Below are 18,784 nucleotides of genomic sequence, written 5' to 3'. Positions count from 1 at the left end.
CGGCCAACGTTCCACTTCTTTGGAGGAGCCTTATTATCCTGGTTTTGGAAAACAACCTACCTTCAGCCACATGGAGACCATGTGGAATGTGTCTCACAGCGACGCTCTGTCGCAGTTTGAGTATCTGCAATGGATTTGCCCTCCGGTGCTTTATGAGGCGGTCCGAAAAATTCCTGATAGTGCCGCCCGCCGCGCCAGGGTTCAACATATCTATGAAGGGTTGGTGTTGACCCGCGACGAACTTCAGCGGACCATTGAACTGGATCAACGCGCCCTCTGCGTTGAAGCCGACGGTAAAGAGCTGAATGTTGAAATTGTCCAAGTTAGGGAAGAGCTGAAGCGGGCTAAGCAAGTTGCTTCCGAAACAGAGGCGGAAAAGAAGCAGGCCCTAAGGGAGGCCCAAAAGGCTATCAAAGAGATGGCCTTGAGCGCCGAAAAAGAACAAACTACGCTAAAGGACCTGGAGGCGGCGTATAAAGAGCTGGCGGAGGAGAAAGCCAGTAAGGATCTCTTCACCGCCCAGAACCAAGAGTTGTCCGCTGCCAATCGAAAGGTAGCGGATGATTTTCAAGAGCTTTACAGCCTCATCCCCTCTATTTTTTTCAAGGCACTCAAGACGCCGGAGGTAAAGGAGCCATTCCAGAGTTTGGTTGACGCTACAAGGAAGGTAGAGCGTTTCGACGCGTACACCACGTTGACGGAACATGTTGAAATAGCAGAACCTATTCCGGAGGCGATTCGAGACATGGCGGATGAGGACACCTACGACCTCCATGATGTGGCGGTCAATGCTTGCGCGGCTATTAAGGTGCCGTTTATTGAATAGATTGGGTCAACACCGGACCTTACCTTAGCCAAAGTGAAGAAGATGATCCCGTAGTTGTAGGGATTTTGTAATTCTGTATTCATTTTTGTTCCTAATGTAATGGTTGTAATTAAATCAATGAAATATCAATTCCTTGTGATTCTTGTTATTTTACTTTTGTGTTCCAACTGTAGTAAAACATGTTTATATAAATATGTACGCCCCGTCGTCACGTCAACGTACCGTTTGTCAAGGTTACACTTGATGATTGTCGACATTGCACTCATCTACTTAGTGCTGGGATTAATGTGACGGATACGAAATCTGGAGGCATCCCGTTCCGAGGGCTAGGCGTACCTCCAATACGCCTAGCGTCGCCAATGCCGTCCAAAGATTAGATGATGTCTTTGTTCATGGCATAAGTAACTTGTGAGTAGACTTACATTTATAATGCCTAAGCGCGGCCATAATAGTTACATAATACATTAGTAAAGAAGATTGAAAAAAAATGCATTTAATTGAAAACTGAAAACAAAGAAGTCTAATGCGCTATGCGCTTACATTTGTGGTGATCAATCACAAACTTGGTAAAATGAAAAAGAAAAATTTTCAACAACGAAATGATTCGAAATATTTAAACATAGAACTTCTTTAAGTTGGTTGCGTACCAGGTACGCGGCACAAATTTGCCATCATACGTCTTTAGGTTATATGCTCCGTTTCCAAGTTCATCTGCAATCACATACGGGCCTTCCCAATTGGGTCCCAATTTTCCAGTATTCTCGTCCCGACTGTGACGACCCAGAAATTTTCGACCAAATTTAAACTTAATCTTCATACGATTTCGATACGATAAGCAAAGTCTGTAATGTTGAGTCTAAAAAATTTTGAAACTATGTTTATATATTCAATTGACCTTTGACTTTTCCCGACGATTCACGAACAATTGTTTATAAGTGATTAAATAAATATGTATATATATATATATATATATATATATATACACACACATATGAATATAAATTTATATTATAATTTGAAATAATAAATGACAATTTAATCATCAGAGTTTTGTATATAAAAATTAAATAACCAATATGTGTTACTATATATTATAGGGTTAATAAATATTATATAGTTAATAATATCAACATATTAACTTACTTACAATATAAATTATAATAGATATATTAATATTATTACTACTTTTATTAAAATCAATATAAACATTAAAAATCAATATCGATAATATTACTATATATAATATATAGATAGGAAATTCGACACATTTGATTTGTTATAATTACTAAAATTATTGTTATCATTATTAATAACATTGTTAATATAATTAGTAGTAAAAATTAAGATTTAAAATTATTATTTTATAATTACCAATATCATTAAAATAATTATTATAAGTATTAATATAAATAATACAAATTAACATTATTATTATGAATAATATTATCAAATGTTAATATAATTATTATTATTAATATTATTATTAATAATTATTAATATTATTATTATTTATTATTATTATTAATAGAATTTTTATTATTAATATTTACTTATAATCTAATAACTATTTAAGAGAATGGAGTCAGTTACAAGTCTTTATCAAACTGTGTGTAATTGGTACTTCTGTCCTTGAATGTGATGTATATCAAATTCGATTGAGAATGCAAACAAACTCAAAAAGATATCTGTATCTACTTTATTTTTTTTTCTCTATCTTCTTCCTTTGATTGATTTTCCTGTCTGTTATTCTAGTGAGCATCGACAGCCAATAAATCACTAACCAACAATTTTGATCAACTATAGGATTACAACTCACTCAATTACTCAAACAAACCCATTACTCACTGCTTTTCAAAGATTAAAACAGAATATATACAGCTTGTTTTTACTCTGTCCTTGTATCATTTCATCAAAACTTCAAATTCGAATCAAATCATTTCGTAGTGTTTCTGCTCATTTATTTGTGATTAACCATCACCATAAACAAACCGATTCGAACACCAAACACCTCTTGTTGATTGCTACTGCTATAACCGAGTTGTTTTCATGCTTTGATCAACACATACAACGAGTTACTCCTCGTCCATTTAATTCACCATCCACAACCATCACCCTCAACCTCACTCACTCTCTCTTCTCTCTCTCGCTATATTTTTTTATTTTATCATGAACATATCTCAATCACCTATTACCTCCATTGACAACCTTCCACCATCATGACCCATTGCCACCCTCCTACGTGAAACACCAAGAATCACCTTAGATTTCGGCTATGCTTGATCACCACACACCATCATTTCTCTACTTCATCTTCACTGTCGAATTAGGACTCCATAACAGTCAAAACCCCTACCTTATTCATATATTTTTTTTTCGCAAACCATAATAGAATATCATATATTTATATGTTATTCGATTTTCTGTTGCTTTTCGGTAGAGACCCACTTCTATCATATTGCCAACTGCAAATACTTATTGAGTTACTATAATCGAAAACAACTCCCATAATATACTAATAATATACTAGATTAATGCAAGTTGGGTCAATCAAGATGAATAAAACAAAAGTAGACGTCCATTATCATTTTAAAAAAGCAACTATGTCGGGTGCTTTTCTAAACAACCCCCACCATACTCGTTTAATTCAAGTGTCACCTATTATTGGCCTTGTGTGTAGTGGATAAGAAGTTGTTGTTGGTTTGATTATTTTAATTCCATGCCTGTCGAAAGTACCAGACGTAAACTCATTGATTTGTTGTGTATCAGATCAGTTTTCTGATTTGGGCTGCGGTTACTTATGTTTCGCAAATTGGGCCGAAGCCAATTTTAAATAAATACTAATGATATGATGAACGAGGAGGTTTGAGGAGGTTTGATTAAGATTATGATTATGATAGGAAATGATAGAATAATGTGATGATACCTAGAGAATAGACGATAGTATATCAATGGGTTTGGACTGAGTCATCTACAAAGAAGAAAAAAGAAGAGGGAACGAAAATAGTAATGGTTAAATAAATATGGCCAGAGGTTTTAATCAGAAAAACAAAGTTGGTTGAGTGGTTAACGTGGTTTGCTGGTATTCCGAAGGTCGCGGGTTTGAGTCCCGGCCCGGACAATTTAATTGTTTTTATTGATTTTAAGGTATTATTTAATACTTTTATTATTATTATTGTTATTGTTATTAACATTAGTAATATACTTTTATTATTGTTATGTATTTATTAAGTATTAGTAGTAATATTAAAGTAAGTAGTATTATTAGTAATTATATAAGTATTATTATTAACCTTATCATAGTTATTATTATGAGTATCATTCTTAATGAACTATTACTAAAATTAATATCACTAGTAGTAAAAAAAAATAGTTATTTTGATAGTCATTATTAATATTAGCGTTATTATAGTTATCACTAAAACAAAAAGTATCATTATTTTTAAATCTGTCATCTTATTAAAAATTAAAAATTAGTATTATTACTAAGAACATTATTAGTAGTATCAAAATTACTAACATCATAAGTATTATTAAAATTAGCACTTTACATAAAAATTATCATTTCTTGTATTATTATTATTATTAAATCTAATAAAATTAATATCATTATCTTAGTATAATTATAATTACTAATTTCAGCAAACAACTGATAATCATATAAAAGTATATTTAACTTAACTATATTAATATTTTCATTTAAAATGAATACATTTAATTAAATAATAAAATATATAAGTAATTAATACGAAGATTGTATCACTAATATATATATATATATATATATATATATATATATATATATATATATATATATATATATATATATATATATATATATATATATATATATATATATATATATATATATATATATATATATATATATAGGGGCAGGATCAATGGGGAAGTAACCAATCGGGGGGAAGTGGGGGGAAACAAAAAAAAAATTCGTTTTTTTTGAATTTTTTTTTCCGACATCAAGATTACACGAAAATATGAACATTTAGAAGAGACACTTCATGATGAATGTTATTATTTAGGCGGGAAAACGATCGACAAAAATAACATTCAAGATAATATTGTTCGTGAAGAATATGAACGTTTTTTTTTCATGTTTTGTGAAGTAAAATTTAGCCCGGTTTAGAGTTTAGGGTTTAGGGTTTAGGTTTTAGGGTTTAGGGTTTTGGGTTTTGGGTTTATTCCATAAACCCAAAACACCAAACCCTAAACCCAAAACCCTAAACCCTAAACTCTAAACCGTTCGTGTTAAAAACTCAATCTAAATCCTAAATCTAAACTCTAAATCTAAACCCTAAACCCTAAATTTCTAAACCCTAATATCTAAAACCTATAAACCCTAATATCTAAACCCTAATATCTAAACCCCAATAGCTAAAACCTCAAAATACGCTCAAAAAATACGATAATTGTTAAATATTACTTCTTCGAGCGTTTTCCCGCCAAAATAAAAACATTTATCACAAAGTGTCTCTACTAAATGTTCATATTTTAATCTCATCTATAATGTTCGTGAACAAAGTTTTTTCAAAAAACTAAGAAAAAAAAGTTTTTGCTTCCCCCCGCTTCCCCCCGAATGGTTACAATTACGTCTATTAATATATATACAAATGATATAGGTTCGTGAATCCGAGGCCAACCCTGCATTGTTCAATATAGTCATATGTATTTTTACTACAAAATACATTAGGTGAGTTTCATTTTCTCCCTTTTTAAATGCTTTTGCAATATATATTTTTGGGACTGAGAATACATGCGCTTTTTAAATATTTTACGAAATAGACACAAGTAATCGAAACTACATTATATGGTTGAATGATCGAAGCCGAATATGCCCCTTTTGCTTGGTAACCTAAGAATTAGTAAACCGATCTACTAATTGACGCGAATCCTAAAGATAGATCTATTGGGCCTAACGAACCCCATCCAAAGTACCGGATGCTTTAGTACTTCGATGTTGTTTTATATCATGTCCGATGGATTTCCCGGAATGATAGGGGATATTCTTATATGCATCTTTTTAATGTCGATTACCAGGTGTTCAATCCATATGAATGATATTTTTGTCTCTATGCATGGGACGTTTATTATGAGAACTGAAAATAAAAATCTTGTGGTCTGTTAAAATGATGGGAATGATTATTTATGTTAAACTAATGAACTCACTAACCTTTTGGTTGACACTTTAAAGCATGTTTATTCTCAGGTATGAAAGAAATCTTCCGCTGTGCATTTGCTCATTATAGAGATATTACTTGGAGTCATTCATGACATATTTCAAAAGACGTTGCATTCGAGTCGTCGAGTTCATCAAGTTTATTATTAAATCAATTATAGTTGGAGGTATTATGAAATAGTATGCTTGCCGTCAACTTTCGATGTAAAGAAAGTTTGTCTTTTAAAAACGAATGCAATGTTTGTAAAATGTATCATATAGAGGTCAATTACCTCGTGATGTAATCAACTATTGTGAATCGTTTATATTGTATATGAACGGGTCATTTCACTTGGTATCAGAGCGGTGGTCTTAGCGAACCAGGTCTTGCATTAGTGTGTCTAACTGATAGTCGTTAGGATGCATTAGTGAGTCTGGACTTCGACTGTGTCTGCATGTCAAAAGTTTTGCTTATCATTTTTGTCTGAAATCATCTGCTTATCATCCTTAGTAAATTACATGCTCATTATTCTTAGTCTAGACACGTTTTACTGCATTGACTACATGAATAGTGTATAGACAAAATTCATATCTTAGCGCATCTGTTACTGTAGACCTTGCCTGATATCTCTCGTAAATTTCTTCGAAATTTAAGGGATCCTGGTACTATATATATCTATGCATATTATGCATTGAGAATACATCCAACTATCAATTGCTGTCACTAAACTCTTCATACCAAAAATCTTTTCTGTGATCGCGTAAGATGGCCTCTACGAATCGACCACGTTCCTCTGACTCCGAAGACAGCGCGACAGGAGCACACCAACCTATCAACTACCGTGATTACTAGATAAAATGGGGGTGGGTTCACGACATACTCACCCTATGGAGAAGGGAAGAAGGTACTCCATATCATGAACCGAATCTACCACCTAACCTTGGAGTACTCGACCCGCTCACCGGCGAACCTATTCGCAACACCGTTTATACCCTTTTTGCAAGAATTTTTCATCTTGAGGCTACCATTAACGGAACTAGAGAAGATATCCGACCTCTACCTCACACTAATAACCAACCAGGGTTAGTAGAAGAAGTTAAAGAACTCCGAGCTCGAGTGTTAACTTTAGAGAGCACGGTACACAATTTGCAAGCACCAGCAGTATCACCAACACCAGTAACATCACTAGCCTCAGCACCAACCACACTAGTACCACCAACAACAACATCCGCATCACCAGCTTCGACATCTCATTCTGTACCTCGAGTATAATCATCGTTCTACATGACGTTCTACATGATTTATCTTTGTTTGGCATAGCAATTATGTAATCTCTAATGTTTTAGAGATTATATATTCTTGTTCTAACGATAAATCAAATGAGTTTAACATCATATTGACTCATTAAATCCATAATTACATCTGAAGAAAATATATAAGTATATATATTTTTTTCATAAAGATTGTAATTAAATTTTTTTTTCGTATAAACTGTTAATGATGAAAATATTTTAACGGGTAGGTAATACCCTAGAAATATTTAGATTTCACATTAATAAATACACTGTACATTCTTTCAAATCTAATTCAACAGTCATTTACTATCCTATTTACAACCACCGATATACGTACCCGTTCACAGCAGAATAACCATTTTCATTCAATTTCATATTTGGATTTTGACTTATCAGAATCTAACAAGTGGCATAATGAAGAAAACATTGGACAAAGATAAAATTTGTTAGAAACAAACAAATTAACTATGAGAAAATTTTATTAAGAATCCACGCTAACAAAATCCTAGCTAACTGTTCCTAGCTAACTGTTAATTCCTTATTACATTTTATTATCGCAATTTATTTATCGCAGTTTATTTATCGCAATTTAATTATCGCAATTTTATTTATCGTCATTTAATTTCTGTTATTTACTTTACGCATTTTATTTATCGTCATTTAATTTCTTTATTTATTTTACGCACTTTAAATATTGGGACACGTATACAAGGTTTTGACATATCATATCGACACATACATATATTATTTGGAATAACCATAGACACTCTATATGCAGTAATGATCGAGTTCTCTATACAGGGTTGAGGTTGATTCTACAATAATATATATACTTTGAGTTGTGATCGAGTCTGAGACATGTACACGGGTCACGATACGTATTAATTAATTCGAATATTATAAACTATATATGAATTATTGAATTAGTAACTGTGGACTGCTAACTGTGGACTACCAAGATTGGACAATTAAAATGAATTAAAATATTGATTATAACATATGAAACTAAACAATTCTTCAAGTTTGCCACTTGATTTCATCTTAAACCTCATTTGTATCTTGACGATTACAATCTGAGTTCAAACCTTTCATGATTCTTGAAAACACCTCAATCGAGAGGATGAACCAACCACACTTCACCTACGGAAGAAAAGATTGATGCATATAGATATGCACATGAAAAACTCTCAAAAACCGAGTAAACGTTTAACACGTAGATGTGTTAACTCCTTTGGCGTTGTTATTACCGAAAATAACTTTGCAATTCCTTTCCAAATTAGCCAATTCTGTCACAGCTCTAGCAAGTCAACTTCGACTTTTCATTCAGATTAGCCTTATTATAACCTTGATATATAAGTTTGCCTTTCATCATCATTACCGGGGGACTGTTTGTATCTCACCACATTAGCAGAAACTTATCAACAACTTCATTACTCATCGGCTTAAGTCTCTCCGAAGAACCATTATATTGTTCATTAAAACCCTATCATATACTCATTCGCATCTTGTAACGAGAATTACCACATCAATTACCGGGAATTAACAATCAGTATTTTGAATCTCGCAGTGTTCTACATCAATAGTTATATGTATACATATAATATTTATCTCTTAGAATTATGGTCTTCCATTCTGAAATTCTGAAAAGCATCCAGACTACGAATCAATACTCTGATTTGTGAAAAAGCTTAATGAAGCAGCAAAAACTGTAAACGACCTTAACCGTTGAAAATATGATGATAAAGAATGGAGTGTTGGAGATGCTCAATAGAAAATTTAGTATCAATAAGCAGATTATGCGAAATTATGAAGGAAACTGTGGACAAATCACAAGGACTAAACTTGTACATAAAGAATCCTGATAATTCTGATTCTAATGAAATCTTTAGCGAATACCTTGCTCCTTAATCACTCTAAATCATCGTGAATGAATTTCTTCATCACAATTTGATTCTAAAATTTTAAGATATTATCGTATCTTTCATCGTAAATATCCTCAATATTTCTGAAGATATCTTCATAAATATTCTCGACCGATATTAATCATCTCTCCGCGCTATCTGTGTTACATCATAAAAGGAAACTGTTTTAGTTTCTAAATTCTAAAAAATTCGAATCAAAATATGAATGATTTGAAGTAGTGTTGGGAACTGAAGCATGAGTTAGTATAATATAATGACACTTGATCAACGTGATTATATTACAGTAGGTTATGCTGAGTTTTTAATGGGACGTGATGATTCACAGATCATAACGTTATCATGTGCCATGTTACATAACTCTTTCATTCTTCTTAACTTCTGAACATATCAAGAAAATATATTCTTGATAGTTCTATTCTCAGTGGTTCAGGTAATTTGACAAATCAAATTGTGCTACTACTTTTCCTTTCTACCTAGTATATTATGCTAATTCGAAAGTCCATACCTACGAATTCTGGACCATTACTTGCGAAAAGAAAACAAAAGCATGAAGCTCCGAAATAGAAAGGGGGTATAAATCGCAGCAAATAAGAGAGAGCATTAACTGTGGATGACAATGATTATAGGAGACAGAAGCAGTGACATCAAAATATAAGGAAGATATAAAACCCAACAACAACGCAGAAATTATAAACTGTGGATATTAATACGAATAGCAATATGAAGACACAGTATAATTAAGAATAGTATCACCCAAGGTAATAGTAGAAGTAAACAGATGTTTCTGGTGGAAGATTGAAAAGAAGGATGACAGAAATAATAATTAAGAAAATATCAAGGATTAGAACTGGATTAAGCATTTTCACAATCCTTTGGATGTACGAACTAAGAAAGAAAGTATTGGAATGGTGAAAATAATGGAACGGAAGAAGTTCATTTAAAATGGAAATACCAGACAGAGCAATTGAGACAAATGATCGCATTTAATTAAAGAGATCTTAGTTTCCATAAATCCCGAAGAATCAGATCTTATAGATTTCCAAGATTTTCTTTTAAATCCCTTGAATTCCGGAATTCAACCCTGGCTACGTCAAAAGGTAAATCTATATCTCAATCTTTCGTGACAGTTTCACTCGTACGCTTCACATCATCTAATCGTTTTATCTGTATTACTCAATAATGGTAAAACTCTAGTTATCAACTCATATTCGTCATAAAAACTTACTTATAGTTAAATATGACAACTCCACTCAAATTTCGGGACGAAATTTCTTTAACGGGTAGGTACTGTGACGACCCGGAAATTTTCGACCAAATTTAAACTTAATCTTCATACGATTTCGATACGATAAGCAAAGTCTGTAATGTTGAGTCTCGAAAATTTTGAAACTATGTTTATATATTCAATCGACCTTTGACTTTTTTCGACGATTCACGAACAATTGTTTATAAGTGATTAAATAAATATGTATATATATATATATATATATATATACACACACACACACACACACATATGAATATAAATTTATATTATAATTTGAAATAATAAAAGACAATTTAATCATCAGAGTTATGTATATAAAAATTAAATAACCAATATGTGTTACTATATATTAGAGGGTTAATAAATATTATATAGTTAATAATATCAACATATTAACTTACTTACAAGAAAAATTATAATAGATATATTAATATTATTACTACTTTTATTAAAATCAATATAAACATTAAAATCAATATCGATAATATTACTATATATAATATATAGATAGGAAATTCGACACAATTGATTTGTTATAATTACTAAAATTATTGTTATCATTATTAATAACATTGTTAATATAATTAGTAGTAAAAATTAAGATTTAAAATTATTATTTTATAATTACCAATATCATTAAAATTATTATTATAAGTATTAATATAAATAATACAAATTAACATTATTATTATGAATAATATTATCAAATGTTAATATAATTATTATTAATATTATTATTAATAATTATTAATTATTAATATTATTAATTATTATTATTAATAGAATTTTTATTATTAATATTTACTTATAATCTAATAACTATTTAAGAGAATGGAGTCAGTTACAAGTCTTTATCAAACTGTGTGTAATTGGTACTTCTGTCCTTGAATGTGTTGTATATCAAATTCGATTGAGAATGCAAACAAATTCAAAAAGATATCCGTATCTACTTTATTTTTTTTCTCTATCTTCTTCCTTTGATTGATTTTCCTGTCTGTTATTCTAGTGAGCATCGACAGCCAATAAATCACTAACCAACAATTTTGATCGACTATAGGATTACAACTCACTCAATTACTCAAACAAACCCATTACTCACTGCTTTTCAAAGATTAAAACAGAATATATACAGCTTGTTTTTACTCTGTCCTTGTATCATTTCATCAAAACTTCAAATTCAAATAAAATCATTTCGTAGTGTTTCTGCTCATTTATTTGTGATCAACCATCACCATAAACAAATCGATTCGAACACCAAACACCTCTTGTTGATTGCTACTGCTATAACCGAGTTGTTTTCATGCTTTGATCAACACATACAACGAGTTACTCCTCGTCCATTTAATTCACCATCCACAACCATCACCCTCAACCTCACTCACTCTCTCTTCTCTCTCTCGCTATATTTTTTTTTATTTTATCATGAACATATCTCAATCACCTATTACCTCCATTGACAACCTTCAACCACCATGACCCATTGCCACCTTCCTACGTGAAACACCAAAAATAACCTTAGATTTCAGCTATGCTTGATCACCACACACCATCATTTCTCTACTTCATCTTCACTGTCGAATTAGGACTCCATAACAGTCAAAACACCTAACTTCTTCATATATTTTTTTTTTCTCAAACCATAATAGAATATCATATATTTATATGTTATTCGATATTCTATTGCTTTTCGGTAGAGACCCACTTCTATCATATTGCCAACTGCAAATACTTATTGAGTTACTATAACCGAAAACAACTCCTATAATATACTAATAATATACTAGATTAATGCAAGTTGGGTCAATCAAGATGAAGAAAACAAAAATGGATGTCCATTATCATTTTTAAAAAAGCAACTATGTCGGGTGCTTTTCTAAACAACCCCCACCATACTCGTTTAATTCAAGTGTCACCTATTATTTGCCTTGTGTGTAGTGGGTAAGAAGTTGTTGTTGGTTTGATTATTTTAATTCCATGCCTGTCGAAAGTACCAGACGTAAACTCATTGATTTGTTGTGTATCGGACCACAAAACTCAGTTTTCTGATTTGGGCTGCGGTTACTTATGTTTCGCAAATTAGGCCGAAGCCAATTTTTAATAAATACTAATGATATGATGAACGAGGAGGTCTGATTAAGATTATGATTATGATAGGAAATGATAGAATACTGTGATGATACCTAGAGAATAGACGATAGTATATCAATGGGTTTGGACTGAGTCATCTACAAAGAAGAAAGAAGAAAAGGGAACAGAAATAGTAATGGTTAAATAAATATGGGCGGAGGTTTTAATCAGAAAAACAAAGTTGGTCGAGTGGTTAACGTGGTTTGCTGGTATTCAGAAGGTCGCGGGTTCGTGTCCCGGCCCGGACAGTTTAATTGTTTTTATTGATTTTAAGGTATTATTTAATACTTTTATTATTATTGTTATTGTTATTAACATTAGTAATATACTTTTATTATTGTTATGTATTTATTAAGTATTAGTAGTAATATTAAAGTAAGTAGTATTATTAGTAATTATATAAGTATTATTATTAACCTTATCATAGTTATTATTATGAGTATCATTCTTAATGAACTATTACTAAAATTAATATCACTAGTAGTAAAAATAGTTATTTTATAGTCATTATTAATATTAGCGTTATTATAGTTATCACTAAAACAAAAAGTATCATTATTTTTAAATCTGTCATCTTATTAAAAATTAGTATTATTACTAAGAACATTATTAGTAGTATCATAATTACTAACATCATAAGTATTATTAAAATTAGCACTTTACATAAAAATTATCATTTCTTGCATTATTATTATTATTATTATTATTAAATCTAATAAAATTAGTATCATTATCTTAGTATAATTATAATTACTAATTTCAGCAAACAACTGATAATCATATAAAAGTATATTTAACTTAACTATATTAATATTATAATTTAAAATGAATACATTTAATTAAATAATAAAATATATAAGTAATTAATACGAAGATTGTATCACTAATATATATATATATATATATATATATATATATATATATATATATATATATATATATATGTGTGTGTGTGTGTGTGTGTGTGTGTGTGTGTGTTCGATTACAATTATGTCTATTAATATATATACAAATGATATAGGTTCGTGAATCTGAGGCCAACCCTGCATTGTTCAATATAGTCATATGTATTTTTACTACAAAATACATTAGGTGAGTTTCATTTGCTCCCTTTTTAAATGCTTTTGCAATATATATTTTTGGGACTGAGAATACATGCGCTTTTTAAATATTTTACGAAATAGACACAAGTAATCGAAACTACATTATATGGTTGAATGATCGAAGCCGAATATGCCCCTTTTGCTTGGTAACCTAAGAATTAGTAAACCGATCTACTAATTGACGCGAATCCTAAAGACAGATCTATTGGGCCTAACGAACCTCATCCAAAGTACCGGATGCTTTAGTACTTCGATGTTGTTTTATATCATGTCCGATGGATTTCCCAGAATGATAGGGGATATTCTTATATGCATCTTGTTAATGTCGGTTACCAGGTGTTCAATCCATATGAATGATATTTTTGTCTCCATGCATGGGACGTTTATTATGAGAACTGAAAATGAAAATCTTGTGGTCTATTAAAATGATGGGAATGATTATTTATGTTAAACTAATGAACTCACCAACCTTTTGGTTGACACTTTAAAGCATGTTTATTCTCAGGTATGAAAGAAATCTTCCGCTGTGCATTTGCTCATTATAGAGATATTACTTGGAGTCATTCATGACATATTTCAAAAGACGTTGCATTCGAGTCGTTGAGTTCATCAAGATTATTATTAAGTCAATTATAGTTGGAGGTATTATGAAATAGTATGCTTGCCGTCAACTTTCGATGTAAAGAAAGTTTGTCTTTTAAAAACGAATGCAATGTTTGTAAAATGTATCATATAGAGGTCAATTACCTCGCGATGTAATCAACTATTGTGAATCGTTTATATTGTATATGAACGGGTCATTTCATCGGCTGGCGTTGTTATTACGCCACACAAAATTACCGGGGCGGAAAGTACGTTCCTTCACTCATTGATTGTAATATTTGGCAATTTTCTGTTTGTTTGACGCTTCCCTGATAGCGGCGGCGTCACGCCTTTCCTCCAACAAGTCCAAATTTTCTTTCAAGCTAATGATGTTCGACTCATCATTGAATTGCACTACACGTTGGGTTGGGACATCAATTTCAGCGGGTATCACCACCTCGGTACCATATACAAGGCTGAATGGCATTTCTCGATTGCTTCCTTTTGGCGTGGTTCGGAATGCCCATAATACTTGTGGAAGCTCATCTACCCAACCTTTCCTGTGCGTGTCCAACCTTGCCCTTATCCCGGAAACGATATCCCTGTTGGTGACTTCGACTTGCCCATTTGCCTGCGGATGGGCAACAGAACTGAAAGTCTGTTTGATATTCAACCCGTCACACCATGAACGAAACGGATCGTGAGCAAACTGTTTGCCGGTATCACTTACAATTTCGTGTGGTATTTCGAAACGGCACACGATTTCCTCCCAAACAAAATTCACAATCTGTTTACCCGTTATGCTCTTTAAAGGTTTGGCTTCAACCCACTTGGTGAAAAAGTCAATTGCAACGACCAAGTGTTTTCCATCCGGGAAGGGGCCTACCAAATCAATTGCCCATTTGTAAAAGGGCCAAGCAGACGTCATGGGGATTAGCTCATGCGTCGACATGTGAATTTTCGAGGCGTGACGTTGGCATGAAGCACAAGCTTTGATGATCTCTTTCGTGTCACCGTACATGGACAGCCAAAAGTACCCTAGCCGCATTATCTTCCCCACAACGGTCCTAAATCCTGCATGCATGCCACAAGTCCCTTCATGCACCTCCCTTACGATTGTTTCCGCCTCGCTTGGGCCGACACACCTTAAAAGCGGTGCCGTGAAGGATTTCTTGAACAGAACTCCATCCCTTAACATGTACATAGGTGCTTTCATACGAATCTTACGTGCCGTTGCCCCGTCGACTGGCAACATACCATTCTTGAGAAACGTAACGATGAGACTCATCCACGTCTCGACCTCTTCTACAAGGGTTGCCTCCTATGATTATTTTGCAAGAAAATCAGGACAAGTGTACGTTGTGTTTTAAACAGATTATGCGTATAGCGTGTTTGTTATCGAAACGAGTCGATACCTGTACCACATCAATGGATTTTTGACTAAGGACCTCCACCCAAACGTCCTTGGCGAAGTGGCTGAACACGCTTGATGCGAGTTTGCTGACTGCGTCGGCCTTTTTGTTCCAGGATCGCGGCACTTGCGTTATTGAGAAACGCTCGAATTTGTTGGCCATTTCTTCTGCCAATTCCAAATAATTTTGCATAGCCGGATCCCTAGCTTCAAACGTCCCGTTCATCTGATTCGCCACGAGTTGGGAATCAACCGACACCTTTAGGTATTTTATTCCCATCTTTTCAGCCATTCTCAAACCTGACAGCAATGCCTCATATTCCGCTTCATTATTGGAGGCGGGGAACTTGAAACGCAACACGTAGGTATGTTCCTCTCCATCAGGGCCAATTAAAATTAGACCTGCACCCGCTCCGTCAGAACTCGATGCTCCGTCAGTGAATAGTTCCCACGTGACAATATTTGGTACTTCTTCGAAGATCGGCGCTGGTGGTACGACGCATATGAATTCAACCATAAAATCTACCATAATCTAGCCTTTGACAGTGGTACGGGGGACGTAATGGATTTCATGTTCACCTAGTTCGATTGCCCACTTGGCTAGCCTGCCAGAAACCTCCGGTTTGCTCAATACCTGCATGAAAAACTTGTTAGAATAAATTTCCTCCAAGGTGCTCCGGTCTCAATCGCCGTACTGTACCTATTTAATAGGCGAATCAGTTAGCACCAGCATTGGGTGCACTTGAAAGTACCGTCTCAACCGTCTTGCGGTGTGGACCAACGCGAAAATAAGCTTCTTAATCGGTTTGTAGTTGACTTCGCCATGTTGTAGCACTTTACTCACAAAATAAACTGGCATATGTGTGCCACCATGCTCCGCGACGAGCACCGAGCTAACAACCTCAGTTCTCGCCGCCAAGTAAATTGTCAAAGTTTCGCCTGAGAACTCTTAACATGTTAGCATTACAATATTTATAAATTCGCAAAAAATTATTACGAAACGGTTACTTTACCCGGTACTGGTGCCGTCAACATCGGCAATGTCCTTATCAAAGCCTTCATTTCCTGGAAAGCATGATCCGCTTCAGGAGTCCAATCGAAGTTCCGTCCCACGTTGTCTTTCAACACTTTGAAGAATGGAAGTGACCGTTATGCCGCCTTTGACAGGAATCTGGACAACGCTTCCAACTTGCCGTTAAGACTTTGCACCTCCTTTCTCGTTCGCGGTGTTGCCATTTCATCAATAGCTTGAATTTTCTTAGGGTTTGCCTGTATACCACGCGTTGTGACGACGTGTCCCCAGAACTTTCCCTCCTCGAATCCAAAACTACACTTCTCTGGATTCAGCTTCATGTTGATTTTTCGTAGAGAGTCGAACATTTCCTGAATGTCCTTCAAAAGGTCCGTTTCGGCGTGACTTTTGATTACTATGCCGTCGACGTATGCTTCCACGTTTCGACCGATCTGTTCTTTGAACGAGCGTCGATGACCCATTGGTACGTTGCGCTGGCTTTTTTCAAACCAAAGGGCATCTTTTTGTAACAAAAAATGCCTTAATCTGTGTGGAACGCGGTTTTGTCCTCGTCGCGTTCCGCCATTTGGATCTGGTGATAGCCCTTGTAAGCATCAAGGAAACATTTGAAATGAAAGCCCCCCAACGACTCTACCTTCCAGTCTATCTCTGGTAGCGGATAGTTATCTTTGGGACAAGCTTTATTGATGTCTTTGAAGTCGACACACATCCGCCACGGGCCGTTCGCTTTTTTGACCAGTACTGGATTGGCAACCCATGTTTGGTACTTAACCTCTTGCAGTATGTCTGCTTGTACCAACTTTTCCACTTCATTCCTTAGGAAGGCGCTACGTTCCGGGGCCATGCCCCATTTCTTTTACCTTACTGGAGTCATACTCGGGTTGGCGTTTAAACGATGTTCTGCAACGGTACGAGGTACTCCCGTCATATCTAACTCTTGCCATGCAAACACGTCAACATTGTTCGCCAAGAGTTCACATAACGCACTTTCGTTGCGTCAGATAGTGTTTGTCCAATCTGTATTGCCTTCTCAGGAAAGGAATGGTTGATGATAACACTTCCCCCTTGTTCAATCGGTGCCGTCTGATGTTGCGACTGTTTGACCTGATCCACAATCGGGACCCGATCGGAGAGAACAGTTGCAACGCCTAACGGGGTTGGGAATTTCATCATGCCATGTACAGTTGATACTATCGCGCCGAATTCGCACAACGCTTCCCATCCCATGATAATGTTATACTTCGACTGGCTTCTGACAACCACGAAATTTAAAGCTACCGTTCGTCGTTTCGCCTTTTCCTCTAACGTAACGTCAATACTTACTCGACCCAGAGGCTAAGTTGTTTCACCTGTGAACCAGACGACGGGATGAAGTGGTGGTTTTAATTTATCCTGCACATCTTGTGGTAGCTGTAAGAAGCAATGTTCGTATTAGACGTCAACAGCACTTCCCGTATCTACATAAATTCTGTAGGGAAAACTCTCCAAAAAGCAGGAAACGTGATAGGGGCCCATTCCCATTCCTCCAAAACTTCCGCCTTATGAACGTGACCTGCGTGCCACATTTGTACCATGTGGATGTGCTTTTCTGTAGCTTTTTCTTTTCCCCGCTGCCAGGAAAATTTCTTCGTCCCCAGGACTTTGACACGCGACGGTTTTAGATGGTCAAGTTCCCCCAATTTCAGCCGTTCAACTATCACCTTATTTAGTTACCTGCAGTCATCCATGTCGTGACCTTTATCTTCGTAAAAAATACACCATTTACTTTCATCTACAGCGAAACGTGGCTGCATCGGCTTTGGTGGCGGGAAATCTTTACTTATCTCTTCCGTTGCTAAAATTTCTTTAGGCGTTTTTGATAATGACTTGACCAAACTTTCCTCTTCTGGTGACAACCTCTTCGCAACGTACCGTTCATACAGACGGTAGCTGTTACGATGGTCAGACTTATGACTGGAGCGTCCGTAACCCCTTGATGTGCGTAGAGGTGTATACGAAATAGTTATATTTTTACTACGAAATACTATTTAATACGATACAATTT

At 34.4% G+C, this 18,784-nt stretch overlaps 1 protein-coding gene across 1 annotated transcript; it reads right to left on the bottom strand.

Moving 5' to 3' along the window:
• Window positions 1–14,579: 14,579 nt before the first annotated feature.
• LOC139841977 (uncharacterized) lies at window positions 14,580–16,236 on the bottom strand. Its single transcript, XM_071832159.1, has 2 exons — window positions 15,712–16,236; window positions 14,580–15,617 (listed from the first exon to the last, which is right to left on the bottom strand). The coding sequence occupies exons 1-2, from the start codon at window positions 16,234–16,236 to the stop codon at window positions 14,580–14,582; spliced, it is 1,563 nt and encodes a 520-aa protein (XP_071688260.1).
• Window positions 16,237–18,784: the final 2,548 nt, after the last annotated feature.

This window comes from Rutidosis leptorrhynchoides, chromosome 4, assembly GCF_046630445.1.
Source record: "Rutidosis leptorrhynchoides isolate AG116_Rl617_1_P2 chromosome 4, CSIRO_AGI_Rlap_v1, whole genome shotgun sequence".
NCBI lineage: Eukaryota > Viridiplantae > Streptophyta > Magnoliopsida > Asterales > Asteraceae > Rutidosis > Rutidosis leptorrhynchoides.
The sequence above is the reverse complement of the archived record's forward strand: the minus strand, read 5'-3'. Positions and strand labels throughout refer to the sequence as shown.